This window comes from Ranitomeya variabilis, chromosome 1 (assembly GCF_051348905.1).
Source record: "Ranitomeya variabilis isolate aRanVar5 chromosome 1, aRanVar5.hap1, whole genome shotgun sequence".
Lineage (NCBI taxonomy): Eukaryota > Metazoa > Chordata > Amphibia > Anura > Dendrobatidae > Ranitomeya > Ranitomeya variabilis.
Genome location: NC_135232.1, coordinates 37,440,535 through 37,457,989, shown reverse-complemented (window position 1 = coordinate 37,457,989; position 17,455 = coordinate 37,440,535). Strand labels below are relative to the sequence as shown.

At 41.2% G+C, this 17,455-nt stretch overlaps 1 protein-coding gene across 2 annotated transcripts in view; it reads right to left on the bottom strand.

Annotated features, from left to right (window-relative positions):
- Nucleotides 1-17,455, bottom strand: part of DCC (DCC netrin 1 receptor) — a 1,118,040-nt gene that overhangs the window by 262,417 nt on the left and 838,168 nt on the right. For both annotated transcript variants that reach the window (XM_077282231.1, XM_077282240.1), the window contains exon 10: nt 1,907-2,055. In XM_077282231.1, the coding sequence (XP_077138346.1) occupies nt 1,907-2,055 (149 nt within the window). The remainder of the gene's footprint in view (nt 1-1,906; nt 2,056-17,455) is intronic.

Here is a 17,455-nt window from a genome sequence, read left to right as displayed (position 1 = left end):
CAATGTTAGAGAGGGTGAGGAAAATACATCATTTTATTATTTATTATTTATTGCTTCTGACATTTTATTTTAAGTTGAGAGATTCTTAACTTCAAACAAGATAGGTGATAAATGAATAATTGTTGGGAATCCGACAGCTGAGAAAAATGGGTGTGAATAGAGTCGTAGAGTGCATGCATGACCAGCACTTCATTTACATGAATGGATCGATACATCTATTTACCCAGGGGCTCCCCCATTATGTGATAGATGGCTGTCCCATCGGGCGGACCCCCGGGATTATATATTTATAACTTTGTAACGATGTTTCAATCCTGTAGCAAACACTGGATTGGACTTTTTTTTTAAAATCTTGAGATGCTTCGGATCCATCGGCCCGTGAACATTGTCTCCTGTTCTACCTCATTTCATCGATGATGTTCACACGTGTTTTATAAGCAAACGGAACATCATGTAAGATCATTTCCCTCTGATTACTTTTTTATGTCCTTCCGGAGAAGTGACCTCCAGATCTGCACTTAATTACTTTAGATTCAGTCCGACTAATGATCTAAGAAGCTCCAATCCGGCAGTAATCGCTCTGGGCCTGATGGTTGTGGAGTCTAATATCTTGCGCTCTCTCAACGGCTTGTTATACATACAGGACATATTAGCTTTATGGGAGATCATTATATCATCACCGTCACAGTCTTCTAATCAACATTTGGGAAAAAAATGAAGTATGAAATGGGAAAAAGATGATCGAAATGATGAAAGTATCACATGATGGAATATGTAAATTTAAGTCCGATAACGGCTCTGAATTAAAGGGGTTTTCCAATATAGTGAAGACATATTGATAGGACGTGTTATGTTTTGGACTGTCTGAACACAAATGGGACACATCTGTTTTGGCTCCACATCCCTTTAATTAGCTACACACAGAACTGCAAGTGAATGGAGCTGTGACTGATAAGTCTTCTTTATTTTCAGGCTGGGTGGGTATCTATCCTCTATCCTAACAATATGACCCTTCACTTTCCGAGACGAGAAAACCCCTTTAATTCACTCAACATATTTCACACAAGCAAACTGCATTTAATTAATAAAAAAAAATCTCTTAGAGCTGATGAGGCTGGTGAACTTACTGTGAAAAGTCAGGTCAGAATGATTGCCTATAGTTCTCGAACTAAATGGAGCATTTTATGAGTCCGTTTATAGCTGGAGAAAATTTTGAAAAAGATTATTCTCTATTCTCAGATGGATTTTCATAGTAAGTACACCAGCCTCATTAAGTTTATGTAAAGTCTATTGCGAAACATCAGGTGTTGGTAATTTTACATCTGTTGTATTTGAAAGTCAATATGCATAAAAAAGTTTTAATTCCCCTAAAAATAATATGCAAAATGTGGGATGGCTTTAGGATGACAACTAGAAAAAAGGGGGAAAACAGTACTTCGTAGGCCTTGTTAGATAAAATCAAACTTTTAAAAAAGTTTTTAAATGTTCTTTTAAATGGCTAAATGTCTCTACATCAAGAATTTTTGCTCTTTTTTATTCCCGCCGTTCCCTTGGGTATTTCATTTTTTGTTTGTTTTTTTCAAATCTGCCGTACGATTTAAGAAATAGAAGCCTTTTGATTTGCTGCAATTTTTTTATTTCTTTATTAAGGGGATGTTGCTCACTGGGTAATAATGCAGTGCAAAGAAGAGACCCGCCCCAGAGGATCCTGTGAGCCACTCCCCCTTAGTAAGGACCATGAAAATTAGCACTAACTAAAAAGGACCATATCTCTGGAACCTTATCTCGGACTTTACAAACACAAATAATGGAATATTCCGGGGAAAAGCCTCATAATAGGTCCTCTTTAAATTAATTTGAGTAGCGTTAGTTGATTTGGATTTCTAAATATTTCTCGTTCTCTCACCTGCTCTCTTCCTGAAATAGTCTCTGTGCATAGTACTCTGTAACCTTGAACAGGACCATTTGCATAGGCAGGAGGTTCCCATGAAATGAAAATCGAGGTAGGTGAAGTTGAGATCACTTGAAGATTTTCAACCGGTCCCGGAACTTGCACTGTAAAAAAGGGACACACAAGATCAATAAACCTAAAAATGATGGAAAATGTCAGCATTACTACAATCAATTACCGCAGTGAAGCAGGAGTTAAAATAATGTAAAAAAAAATCTGACTGGCTGTGGAGGACCCAGATGAACTATTGATTTCAACAAGAACTGGTAATACCTAGTTTGCCCTACGGGGGCAGTGTAGGGAAATAAAACACTTATATACACATACATTTTACTGCCTATCCTTTCGGGATCTGTTACCAGATTGTCTTTCTTCTTTACAGAATACAAATAAGTAGATTTTTAGATCTGTAAAACTTTTTTTCCCTTATTTCCAGAGGAGGTGTAATAAAGAATCTCTAAGATAATACATAAGAGACATTTTTCCAGTTAATTGGATATTTGACGCCTAAAGGAAAACTGCATACCGATGGTGAGGCCAGAACCTGGAGTAAAGTAGAATTCATCACCTTCGTGTAATGACTGTAGTTACATGTATGGGCCTTGTATGTTCACCCCTGTATAACACAAGAGCCTTATATACCTCTCCGCATTATACAGGGTTTAATATATAATGAAGATCTTTATTCCCTCCAGGCTACAGAACTGTAGATAATTGTTTTATCTTTCTGTTCTTCCCCATATCTGAGTCTACATGTGGCTGGGAATAGAATTATAGGCATTGTGGCGGTGATGTAGAGCGTGAGATGTGCAGTCAATTATACACTGATATTACCGCCACGTTACAGGCGGCATAGCTTATAGACAGAAAGGCAGAGACTTACCGGAGACTCAAACCCTCGCAAATGGTTAAATAGGTTTTATTATAGTAGTTGTGCGGCTTTATATCAATTTTAATATATTCTAGTGGTACAATACATAAAAATATAAAATGTAGAAAATACATATTATTATTATTGTTATTATTATTATCATCGTTGTTATTATTATTATTACTAATGCTATTATTATTATTAATATGATTATTATTGCATTTGGACAATATAAATCTATATATTATTAAATTTTTTATTTGTCATCATAGACAATTCCTTTCAACTGAAAGTCACTAGCCACCAGCTAATTGCAGCCACTATAGGGGAAATATATTATTACATAGTAATACTTTAGATGAATGGACATCTATATAATAAATTATTAAATGACAGTAAGTAAAAAAGAAAATAATAATAATGATGAATATTAATTATGTTATTTCATTTATTTCTATTATTTTACTTCATTTTTCACTTTATAACGAATTATATACCGTATTTTTCGGACTATAAGACGCACCTGATTATAAGACGCACCCCCAAATTTGGTGAAGAAAAAGAGAAAAAAATAACTTTTTATGTTAAATGGGGGTCTGTCTTATAATGCCAGTGTCCATCTTACAAATCATATGTCCCTCATCCTGGTATCTATATAACCCCCATCCTTGTGCTGGCACATGCCCCCCTGTGCTGCTGTCAGGCACATGCCCCCCTGGTCACTATATGCCCCCCTGGTCACTATATGCCCCCCTGTACTGCTGGCAGACACATGCCCCCCCGGGTCACTATATGCCCCCCTTTGCTGCTGGCAGGCACATGCCCCCCTGGATCACTATATGCCCCTCTGTGCTGGCAGGCACATGCCCCCCTGTGCTGATGGCAGGCACATGCCCCCCAGTCACAATATGCCCCCCTGTGCTGCTGACAGGTACAGCCCCCTGGTCACTATATGCCCCCAGTGCTGCTGGCAGACACATGCCCTGTGCTGCTGGCAGACACATGCCCCCCCTGTGCTGCTGGCAGACACATGCCCCCCCTGTGCTGCTGGCAGACACATGATCCCCTGTGCTGCTGGCAGACACATGCCCCCCCTGTGCTGCTGGCAGGCACATGCTCCCCGTGTTGCTGGCAGACTCATGCCCCCCTGTGCTGCTGGCAGACACATGCCCCCCTGTGCTGCTGGCAGACACATGCCCCCCTGTGCTGCTGGCAGACACATCCCCCCTGTGCTGCTGGCTGGCACATGCTCCCCGTGCTGCTGGCAGACACATGCCCCCCCTGTGCTGCTGGCAGACACATGCCCCCCTGTGCTGCTGGCAGACACATGCCCCCCCTGTGCTGATGGCAGACACATGCCCCCCCTGTGCTGCTGGCAGACACATGCCCCCCTGTGCTGATGGCTGGCACATGCCCCCTGTGCTGCTGGCAGACACATGCCCCCCCTGTGCTGCTGGCAGACACATGCCCCCCTGTGCTGCTGGCAGACACATGCCCCCCCTGTGCTGATGGCAGACACATGCCCCCCCCCCTGTGCTGCTGGCAGACACATGCCCCCCTGTGCTGCCGGCAGACACATGCCCCCCTGTGCTGCTGGCAGACACATGCCCCACCTGTGCTGCTGGCAGACACATCCCCCTGTGCTGCTGGCAGGCACATGCTCCCCGTGCTGCTGGCAGACACATGCCCCACCTGTGCTGCTGGCAGACACATGCCCCCCTGTGCTGCTGGCAGACACATGCCCCCCTGTGAATCAACTCAGCACAGGTTCAGCACCGAGGTGATGGACAGCAGGTGCAGTGAATATTACATGAGGCTAATGAGCGGGAGCACAGAACCTCCTGCTGTCTCAGCAGCCCGCAGGCAGCCCACCCCAGCCCCATGACACCACTCCAGAGCCGCCCCCCTCCTCTACAGCACAACACAGCACACAGATTCAGATTATAAGACACACCCCCCACTTTCCCCAAAAGTTTTGGGGAGCAAAAGTGTGTCATAGTCCGAAAAATACGGTAAATATAGATTAATACATGGATTAGTATTATCACTGTCAAATAATAACATTATTTGAATTCTATTATTATAAGTAAAAATGTATATAATAATAATGTGAATTTAATATTTTTTCAATTCTAAAAATACAATTAAAATTGGATTATTATTGATGTTATTATTATATGGCATTAAGAGTATAGATATAATAATAATAATAATAATAATAATAATAATAACAATAGTGTTACTAAACAATACAAAATGTATCTATATATTAAATTTTTTTTTTAAATGTCTCAACATAGACATATCTATATCTCATATCTATTATGCAGTGTTTTGCCATAGCTTTAACCCCCTTGGCATTTTACCTACTTTGTTATTACAACCTTTGTGTAAATATTTTTGTAATCCGATTTGTGTGTGATGCATCAGCACTAAATAGTCTAATTTGGTGAAGTGAGAAAAATATACACATACATTAAATTTATGGGAGCAAATAACTAAAAATTGCCATGTGCATATCTATACACCCCCTTTGCAATGAAGCCCCTAAACATTTCTGGTGCAAGCAATTACCTTTATAAGTCACATGATTAGTGACAGGACGTCCCATTGTGTGCAATCTAAGTGTCTCATGGCCTGTAAGGATATATACACGTTTTCTGAAAGGCCACAAAGGCTGAAACACCATTAATAAGAGGCTCCTCCAACCAAACACCATGAAGACCAAGGAGATCTCCGAACAAGTCAGGGACAAAGTTGTAGAGAAGTACAAGTCAGGGTTGGGTTATAAAAAAAATCTCCCAATCTCTGATGATCTCCCCGCAGCACCATCAAATCCATTATCATCAAAGGGAAAGAACATTGTACCACAACAAACCTGCCTAGAGAGGGCAGCCCACCAAAACTCTCAGCCTGGTCAAGGAGGGCAATAATCAGAGAGGTAGTACAAAAACCAAAGATGACCCTAAAGGAGCTGCAGAGTTCCCAAGCAGAGACTGGAGTATGTGTCCATACAACCACAATAAGAACACCACTCCATAGAGGTGGACTTTATGGAAGAGTGGGCAGAAAAAAGCCTTTACTTATACACAAAAATTGTAAGGCTCATTTTGTTTTTGCCAAAAGACACGTGGGAGACTCCCCAAATGTAAGGAGGAAGGTGCTGAGGTCAGATGAGACGAAAATTTAACTTTTTGGCCACCAAGGTAAACGCTACCTCTTGAAGCTCATCAAGAGAATGCCAAGAGTGTGCAAAGCAGTCATTAAAGCAAAAGGTGGCTACTTTGAAGAACCTAGAATATGAGACATAATTTCAGTTGTTTGACACTTTTTTGTTAAGTATATAATTCCACATGTTTGAATTCATAGTTTTGATGCCTTCAGTGTGAATGTACAATTTTCATAGTCATGAAAATACAGAAAAATCTTTAAATGAGAAGGTGTGTCCAAAACTTTGGTCTGTACTCTATATATATATATAAAAATTCTAAGGGGTACTTTCGTCTTTCTGTCCTCAACTTCTGTCACGGAAATCCCGCATCGCTGATTGGTCTCGCCAGCTGCCTGTCATGGCTGCCACGACCAATCAGCGACAGGCACAGTCCGATTAGTCCCTCCCCTACTCCCCTGCAGTCAGTGCCCGGCGCCCGCTCCATAATCCCCATCCAGTCACTGCTCACACAGGGTTAATGGCAGCGGTAAAGGGCCGCGGTGTAACGCACTCCGTTATCCCTGCTATTAACCCTGTGTGTCCCCAACTATTTACTATTGATGCTGCCTATGCAGCATCAATAGTAAAAATATGTCATGTTAAAAATAATAAAAAAAAAAAAAAAAAACCTGCAATACTCACCATCCGCCGCCTTTCCCGCTCCTCGCGACACTCCGGTGACCGCTCCATGCAAGCGGCAGGTTCTGGTGGCAAGGATGGTATGCGAGAAGGACCTACCATGACGTCACGGTCATGTGACCGCGACGTCATCACAGGTCCTGCGCTCATACCAACTCTGGGACCGGAAGCTGCCGCGTGCACCGCACACAGGGCCAGGACTTCAACGGGCCTTCGGAAGGTGAGTATATGTTTATTTTTTTATTTTAAGTCTGTATACTACGTGGCTCTGTTCTGTATACTCCATCGCTGTGCAATATACTACGTGGCTGGGCAATATACTACATAGCTGTGCAATATACTACATGGGCTGTGCAATATACTACATGACTGGGCAATATACTATGTGGCTGGGCAATATACTACGTGACTGGGCAATATACTACATGGCTGGGCAATATACTACGTGACTGGACAATAAACTACGTGACTGGGCAATATACTACGTGACTGGGCAATAAACTACATGACTGGGCAATATACTACGTGGCTGGGCAATATAATACGTGGCTGGGCAATATACTACGTGACTGGGCAATATACTATGTGGCTGGGCAATATACTACGTGGCTGGGCAATATACTACGTGACCGGGCAATATACTACATGGCTGGGCAATATACTACGTGGCTGGGCAATATACTACATGGCTGGGCAATATACTACGTGGCTGGGCAATATACTACATAGCTGGGCAATATACTACGTGACTGGGCAATATACTACGTGGCTGGGCAATATACTACATGACAGGGCAATATACTATGTGGGCTGTGCAATATACTATGTGACTGGGCAATATACTACGTGGCTGGGCAATATACTACGTGGCTGGGCAATATAGTACATGGCTGGGCAATATACTACGTGGCTTGGCAATATACTACGTGGGTTGTGCAATATACTACGTGACTGGGCAATATACTACGTGGCTGGGCAATATACTATGTGACTGTGCAATATACTACGTGGCTGTGCTACTGTATATACTACGTGGCTGGGCAATATACTACTATATACTATTTTTACTATACTATTCTCCCCCCACACCGTCAGTCGGTGCGGGGGTTCTTGAATACTCAGTGTGGATGTTTTTGCAGGGTTTTCTGCTGACCGCATAGTTCACTTTCTATTTTCTGCCTATCTAGTTTAGTGGGCCTCACTTTGCTAAATCTAGTTAATCTCTACATTTGTGTTTTCCTCTTGCCTCACCGTTATTATTTGTTGGGGGCTTTCTATATCTTTGGGGTTAATCTCTCTGGAGGCAAGTGAGGTCTTATTTTCCCTCTAGGGGTAGTCAGTTCTCCGGCTGGCTCGAGACGTCTAGAATCAACGTAGGCACGTTCACCGGCTACTTCTAGTTGTTTGTTAGGATCAGGTATGCGGTTAGCCTAGTTTCCACCTCCCTAGAGCAGTTCTATGTTATTGCGGACTTATTCTGAATACCAGAGATTCTCTACCACTAGAATCATAACAGTATACCAGGCCAAAAAGAAAATGTTTAAAGCATCGCAGAAGCGGGATTAAAAAGAAGTTCTGAGGTTTTGTTTTTTTTTTGTTGCAGTCTGTCTAGCTTCTTTCTTCCCCTTATACTCTGAGTGGTTTTGAGCTCTGCTGCAGACATGGATTTTCAGACTCTGACTTCTAGTGTGGATCAGCTTGCTGCAAGGGTGCAAAGTATTCAGGATTTTGTCACTCATAGTCCTATGTCTGAACCAAAAATACCTATCCCTGAGCTGTTTTTTTTGGAGATAGATCTAAGTTCCTGAATTTTAGGAATAATTGTAAATTGTTTCTGTCTCTGAGACCTCGTTCCTCTGGGGATTCCACTCAGCAAGTTAAAATTGTTATCTCCTTCTTGCGTGGCGACCCTCAAGATTGGGCTTTCTCTCTGGCGCCAGGAGATCCTGCATTGGTGAATGTTGATGCGTTTTTTCTGGCGCTCGGTTTGCTTTATGAGGAGCCTAATCTTGAAAATCAGGCCGAAAAGGCCTTGCTAGCTATCTCTCAAGGTCAGGACGAAGCTGAGGTATATTGTCAAAAATTTCGGAAATGGTCCGTGCTTACTCATTGGAATGAGTGTGCCCTGGCCGCAAATTTCAGAAATGGTCTTTCTGAAGCCATTAAGAATGTGATGGTGGGGTTTCCTATCCCTACAAGTCTGAATGATTCAATGGCTCTGGCCATTCAAATTGATCGGCGTTTGCGGGAGCGCAAATCTGCTAATCCTTTGGCGATGCTGTCTGAACGGACACCTGACCCTATGCAATGTGACAGAATTCTGACCAGAGCCGAACGGCAAAATCATAGACGTCAAAATGGGTTGTGTTTTTACTGTGGTGATTCAACGCATGTTATCTCAGCATGCTCTAAGCGCTTAAAAAGAGTTGTTACGATGCGGAGTTATATAAAGGAGTCTTTGGAGAAGGGACATATTCATCCATCCTCTTCTCCTCTTGGTACAGGATTCTTTTTTGTGGCCAAAAAGGACGGGTCTTTGAGACCTTGTATAGATTATCGTCTTCTGAATAATATCACGGTCAAGTTTCAGTATCCTTTGCCATTGTTGTCTGATTTGTTTGCTCAGATTAAGGGTGCCAGTTGGTTCACCAAGATAGATCTTCGTGGTGCGTATAACCTTGTGCGCATTAAGCAGGGAGATGAATGGAAAACAGCATTTAATACGCCCGAGGGTCATTTTGAGTACTTGGTGATGCCGTTTGGACTCTAATGCCCCTTCTGTGTTTCAGTCCTTCATGCATGACATCTTCCGGAAATATCTGGATAAATTTATGATTGTTTATCTGGATGATATTTTGTTTTTTTCTGATGATTTGGAGTCCCATGTGAACCAGGTCAGGATGGTGTTTCAGGTTCTGCGTGATAATGCTTTGTTTGTGAAGGGCTCAAAATGTCTCTTTGGAGTTCAGAAGGTGTCTTTTTTGGGTTTTATTTTTTCCCCTTCTACTGTGGAGATGGACCCAGTCAAGGTCCGTGCCATTCATGACTGGACTCAGCCCACGTCTGTTAAGAGCCTTCAGAAGTTCTTGGGCTTTGCTAACTTTTACCGTCGTTTTATCGCTAATTTTTCTAGCGTAGTTAAACCTTTGACGGATATGACCAAGAAAGGTTCTCATGTTGCTAATTGGTCTCCTGCGGCCGTGGAGGCCTTTCGGGAGCTGAAGCGCCGGTTTACTTCAGCACCAGTCTTGTGCCAGCCGGATGTCTCTCTTCCCTTCCAGATTGAAGTTGATGCTTCTGAGATTGGTGCGGGGGCCGTTTTGTCGCAGAGAAGCTCTGATTGCTCTGTGATGAAGCCATGCGCTTTCTTTTCCAGAAAATTTTCGCCTGCTGAGCGGAACTATGATGTTGGTAATCGGGAGTTGTTGGCTATGAAGTGGGCATTTGAGGAGTGGCGTCATTGGCTCGAGGGAGCTAAGCATCGTGTGGTGGTCTTGACTGATCATAAAAATCTGATTTATCTCGAGACTGCCAAGCGCCTGAATCCTAGACAGGCTCGTTGGTCATTGTTTTTCTCCCGTTTTGATTTCGTGGTCTCGTACCTGCCTGGTTCGAAGAACGTGAAGGCTGATGCGCTTTCTAGGAGTTTTGTGCCTGACTCTCCGGGAGTCTCGGAACCGGCTGGTATTCTCAGAGAGGGAGTGATTTTGTCTGCCATCTCCCCAGATTTGCGACGAGTGCAGCAGAAATTTCAGGCTGATAGACCTGATCGTTGCCCACCAGGGAGACTGTTTGTCCCTGATAGATGGACCAGCAGAGTTATTTCCGAGATTCATTCTTCGGTGTTGGCGGGGCATCCTGGGATTTTTGGTACCAGAGATTTGGTGGCTAGGTCCTTTTGGTGGCCTTGCTTGTCGCGGGATGTGCGTTCCTTTGTGCAGTCCTGTGGGATTTGTGCTCGGGCTAAGCCTTGCTGTTCTCGTGCCAGCGGGTTGCTTTTGCCCTTGCCTATCCCGAAAAGGCCTTGGACGCACATTTCCATGGATTTCTTTTCGGATCTTCCAGTATCTCAGAAGATGTCTGTCATCTGGGTGGTGTGTGATCGTTTTTCTAAAATGGTCCATTTGGTGCCCTTACCTAAGTTGCCTTCCTCCTCCGATTTGGTTCCTTTGTTCTTTCAGAATGTGGTTCGTTTACACGGCATCCCTGAGAATATTGTGTCTGACAGAGGGTCCCAGTTTGTGTCCAGATTCTGGCGATCCTTTTGTGCTAAGATGGGTATTGACTTGTCGTTCTCATCGGCTTTTCATCCTCAAACTAATGGCCAAACCGAGCGAACTAATCAGACGTTGGAAGCTTATTTAAGATGTTTTGTTTCTGCTGATCAGGATGATTGGGTGACCTTTTTGCCACTGGCCGAGTTTGCCCTTAATAATAGGGCTAGTTCTGCCACTTTGGTTTCGCCCTTTTTCTGCAATCTTGGTTTTCATCCTTGTTTTTCCTCGGGTCAGGTTGAACCTTCTGAATGTCCTGGGGTGGATTCTGTGGTGGATAGTTTGCAGCGGATTTGGAACCATGTGGTGGACAATTTGAAATTGTCACAGGAGAAGGCTCAGCGTTTTGCCAACCGCCGCCGCGGTGTGGGTCCCCGACTTCGTGTTGGGGATTTGGTTTGGTTGTCTTCTCGGCATGTTCCTTTGAAGGTCTTCTCTCCTAAGTTCAAGCCTCGCTTTATCGGTCCTTATAAGATTTTGGAAATCCTTAACCCGGTGTCTTTTCGTTTGGACCTTCCAGCGTCATTTGCTATTCATAATGTATTCCATAGGTCCTTGTTGCGGCGGTACGTGGTGCCTGTGGTCCCTGATGTTGAGCCTCCTGCTCTGGTTTTGGTTGAGGGCGAGTTGGAGTACGTAGTGGAGAAGATCTTGGATTCTCGTATCTCTAGACGTAGACTTCAATATTTGGTTAAATGGAAGGGTTATGGTCAGGAGGATAATTCCTGGGTTGTCGCCTCTGATGTTCATGCGGCTGATTTGGTTCATGCCTTTCACGCTGCTCATTCTGATCGTCCTGGGGGTCTTGGTGAGGGTTCGGTGACCCCTCCTCAAGGGGGGGGTACTGTTGTGAACTGTGTTTCTGGGCTCCCTCTGGTGGTCACTAATGGTATTGTATGAGTCATGTCTTTCTGCATGCCTGGGCTTCAGCTGTTTCATTAAGCTGTGGGCGTTCCCTATTTAGTCCTCCTTAGGACTCAGTCTCTTGCCTGGTATCGATGTATTCAGTCCTATTTGGTCTCCTCCTGATTCCTTGCCATCTGTCTCATGCAAGAAAAGCTAAGTCCAGTTTGCATACTTTGGATCATTTGCATTATCAGTGTTTTTTGTTCAGCTTGCTCAAAATGTGATTTTCTAGCTCGCTGAAGCTCTAGGGTGCTGATATTCTCCCCCCACACCGTCAGTCGGTGCGGGGGTTCTTGAATACTCAGTGTGGATGTTTTTGCAGGGTTTTCTGCTGACCGCATAGTTCACTTTCTATTTTCTGCCTATCTAGTTTAGTGGGCCTCACTTTGCTAAATCTAGTTAATCTCTACGTTTGTGTTTTCCTCTTGCCTCACCGTTATTATTTGTTGGGGGCTTTCTATATCTTTGGGGTTAATCTCTCTGGAGGCAAGTGAGGTCTTATTTTCCCTTTAGGGGTAGTCAGTTCTCCGGCTGGCTCGAGACGTCTAGAATCAACGTAGGCACGTTCACCGGCTACTTCTAGTTGTTTGTTAGGATCAGGTATGCGGTTAGCCTAGTTTCCACCTCCCTAGAGCAGTTCTATGTTATTGCGGACTTAGTCTGAATACCAGAGATTCTCTACCACTAGAATCATAACAATGCATATTCTAGAATACCCGATGCGTTACAATCGGGCCACCATCTAGTATATATATATATATACAGTTATATGAAAAAGTTTGGGCACCCCTATTAATCTTAACCTTAATGTTTTATAAAAAAAAATTGGCTTTTTTGCAACAGCTATTTCAGTTTCATATATCTAATAACTGTTGGACACAGTAATGTTTCTGCCTTGAAATGAGGTTTATTGTACTAACAGAAAATGTGCAATCTGCATTCAAACACAATTTGACAGGTGCATAAGTATGGGCACCCTTATCATTTTCTTGTTTTAAATACTCCTACCTACTTTTTACTGACTTACTAAAGCACTTTTTTTGGTTTTGTAACCTCAATGAGCTTTGAACTTCATAGCCAGGTGTATACAATCATGAGAAAAGCTACTTGAAGTGGCCACTTGCAAGTTGTTCTCCTGTTTGAATCTCCTCTGAAGAGTGGCATCATGGGCTCCTCAAAACAACTGTCAAATTATCTGAAAACAAAGATTATTCAACATAGTTGTTCAGGGGAAGGATACAAAAAGCTGTCTAAGAGATTTAACCTGTCAATTTCCACTGTGAGGAACATAGTAAGGAAATGGAAGAACACAGGTACAGTTCTTGTTAAGGCCCGAAGTGGCAGGCCAAGAAAAACATCAGAAAGGCAGAGAAGAAGAATGGTGAGATCAGTCAAGGACAATCCTCAGACCACCTCCAGAGAGCTGCAGCATCAACTTGCTGCAGATGGTGTCACTGTGCATCGGTCAACTATACAACGCACTTTGCACAAGGAGAAGCTGTATGGGAGAGTGATGCGAAAGAAGCCGTTTCTGCAAGCACGCCACAAACCGAGCCGGCTGAGGTATGCAAAAGCACATTTGGAGAAGCCAATTTCTTTTTGGAAGAAGGTCCTGTGGACTGATGAAACCAAGATTGAGTTGTTTGGTAATACAAAAAGGCGTTATATACATGGCGGCAAAAAAACACAGCATTCCAAGAAAAACACTTGCTACCCACAGTAAAATTTGGTGGAGGTTCCATCATGCTTTGGGGCTGTGTGGCCAATGCTGGCACTGGGAATCTTGTTAAAGTTGAGGGACGCATGGATTCCTCTCAGTATCAGCAGATTCTTGACAATAATGTTCATGAATCAGTGACAAAGTTGAAGTTACGCAGGGGATGGATCTTTCAGCAAGACAATGATCCAAAACACCGCTCCAAATCTACTCAGGCATTCATGCAGAGGAACAATTACACTGTTCTGGAATGGCCATCCCAGTCCCCAGACCTGAATATCATTGAACATCTGTGGGATCATTTGAAGAGGGCTGTCCATGCTCGGCGACCATCAAACTTAACTGAACTGGAATTGTTTTGTAAAGAGGAATGGTCAAAAATACCTTCATCCAGGATCCAGGAACTCATTAAAAGCTACAGGAAGCGACTAGAGGCTGTTATTTTTGCAAAAGGAGGATCTACTAAATATTAATGTCACTTTTCTGGTGAGGTGCCCATACTTATGCACCTGTCAAATTTTGTTTGAATGCAGATTGCACATTTTCTGTTAGTACAATAAACCTCATTTCAGGGCAGAAACATTACTGTGTCCAACAGTTATTAGATATATGAAACTGAAATAGCTGTTGCAAAAAAAACAATTTTTATAAAACATTAAGCTTAAGATTAATAGGGGTGCCCAAACTTTTTCATATAACTGTATATATATATATATATATATATATATATATATATATATATATATATATATAAAACAAAAAGGGAAACGGCACAAAAAGATGTAAAAAAGAGGACTTCAATGCCCTGTGGCGTGGCAACGTTTCAGATAAAACAAATCCTTTCTCAGGCTTTCATCATAGGTACACTTCAAATGCGAGAGACAGAATCTTGAAAAAAATCCAGAAAATCACGTTGTATCATTTTTACATAATTAATTTGCTATTTTTTTTTATAGAAAAAGAGAACTTAATATGTGGTACAGAAACCTTTATTTGCAAATACAGAGGTCAGAAGTTTCCTAGTGTTCTTGACCAAGTTTGCACACACTGCAGTAGTGATTTTGGCCCCCTCCTACATACAGATCTCCTCCAGATCTTTCAGGTTTTGGGGCTGTCACTGGGAAACATTGAGTTTCAGCTCCCTCCAAAGATTTTCTCTTGGGTTCAGGTCGGGAGACTGGCTAGGCCACTCAAGGACCCTGAAATGCTTATATTGGAGCCACTCCTTAGTTTCCCTGACTGTGTTTCTCAGGTCACTGTCGTGCTGGAAGGCCCACCTATGACCCATCTTCAATGTTCTTACTGAGGGAAGGCGGTTGTTGGCCCAAATCTCGTGATACATGACCCCATCCATCCTCCGTTCAATGCGTTGCAGTTGTCCTGTACCCTTTGCAGAAAATCACCCCCGAAGTTAGACATTTCTCCCACCATGCTTCACGGTTGGGATGGTGTTCTTGGGGTTCTATTCATCCTTTTTTCTCATCTTCAAACTATCTATCTTATATCTATCTAGCTTATTGTAAATGAGAGAATATATAAATAAAATATAACACAATTACTATGATCCCTTTTTATTTTTTATTTACTTGAACTACAAAAAAAAAGCACAATTAAAGTAACAGAATGGTGAGATATGTAAATCCGAAGCATTGTATTACAAATGATTTATTATTTTACTAAATGTAGCCACTGTACCCATGTGTCACCGCACTGTGGGGTCCATTTATCAAGGCCATGGAATACTTGGGTGCTACGGTACATGATTTATGTAGCTATTACAATCTGTATGACTATTGTTAAAGGAAACCACATTTATCATGTGAGAACCCAACAATGCCAGGAGAACTTCCAAAATATTATCGGCGGAAAATCACCTTAAAATACCGTAATTATAGCAACTAAGATGGATCCTGAACCTGGAAATAATATACATGATGCAAGAGGTGGATTATATACATGTGAAAAAATTATAAACATGACTTTAAACAGATCTAAAAGTATTAAAATATTTCATTTTTGCATTTATATATTTCTACATTTAGATTTAGTTTTGTGTTTTTCAGCAGGTATAAAAAATTAACATAATTTTTTGATATTGTCTTTAAATTATTGAAATTAATATTTATTATTTTATTGTTTTATTACTTTGCATAAAATAGTTTTAGTTTTAGCATTTATCATGCATTTCTGAGTTGTCTAGTATTTGCCTTTTCTAATTTTTTTTCATGCCCTTATTCATATGTGCAATAAAGGAAATAATCATAGTGGTGACCATAATTGCATTTTAATATTTATTTAATTACTTTTATTTATTAATTTCTCCTTTCAAATTCTGTAAACAATAAAAGCACAAGGTGTAAAAGTCTACACGGTGTGTCTATGTTTCCATCGGCGTTCTTCTCTCCAGAGATCACTGACTGCGCAATTTCTTTATAGGATTCGTTAATTATTAATGTAAAGAAATTAGCTGGAAAAGAAACGATCTTGTGCCAGAGATTCAGTCCCGAACATGAAGGATTTCACTTGTCTTGTAATAATTCAGCAAATACAGAAAGGAACTGATCTAGTGTCGACCTGTGTGAAAGATTCATGGATTATAAGGGAATCCTGCATATCTGCAAATTAATTTACTGATTGAAATGAAAGCAGATTTTACAGTAGTCATTAATTTTCCAAACTCATGTACTGTCCAAACTACGACCGAGCAATAATTTGTAGTCCTGCTTTTTCTGAAAGCACAAATATTAAAATGAAGTAGTTATATTAACATACGTGGGAGCAGTATTATAGTAGTTATATTCTTGTACATAGGGGCAGTATTATAGTAGTTATATTCTTGTAAATAGGAGGCAGTATTATAGTAGTTATATTCTTGTACATAGGGGCAGTATTATAGTAGTTATATTCTTGTACATAGGGGCAGTATTATAGTAGTTATATTCTTGTCCATAGTGGCAGTATTATAGCAGTAATATTCTTGTACATAGGGGCAGTATTATAGTAGTTATATTCTTGTACATAGGAGCAGTATTATAGTAGTTATATTCTTGTACATAGGAGCAGTATTATAGTAGTTATATTCTTGTACATAGGGGCAGTATTATAGTAGTTATATTCTTGTAAATAGGAGGCAGTATTATAGTAGTTATATTCTTGTACATAGGGGCAGTATTATAGTAGTTATATTCCAGTACATAGGGGCAGTATTATAGTAGTTATATTCTTGTACACAGGAGCAGTATTATAGTAGTTATATTCTTGTACATAGGAGCAGTATTATAGTAGTTATATTCTTGTACATAGGGGCAGTATTATAGTAGTTATATTCTTGTACATAGGAGCAGTATTATAGTAGTTATATTCCAGTACATAGGGGTAGTATTATAGTAGTTATATTTTTGTACATAGGAGCAGTATTATAGCAGTTATATTCTTGTACACAGGAGCAGTATTATAGTAGTTATATTCTTGTACATAGGGGGTGGTATTATAGTAGTTATATTCTTGTACATAGGAGCAGTATTATAGTAGTTATATTCTTGTACACAGGAGCAGTATTATAGTAGTTATATTCTTGTACATAGGGGCGGTATTATAGTAGTTATACTCTTGTACATAGGAGCAGTATTATAGTAGTTATATTCTTGTACACAGGAGCAGTATTATAGGAGTTATATTCTTGTACATAGGGACAGTATTATAGTAGTTATATTCTTGTGCAAAGGAGCAGTATTATAGTAGTTATATTCTTGTACATAGGGGCAGTATTATAGTAGTTATATTCTTGTACATAGGGCAGTATTATAGTAGTTATATTCTTGTACAAAGGAGCAGTATTATAGTAGTTATGTTCTTGTACATAGGAGCAGTATTATAGTAGTTATAT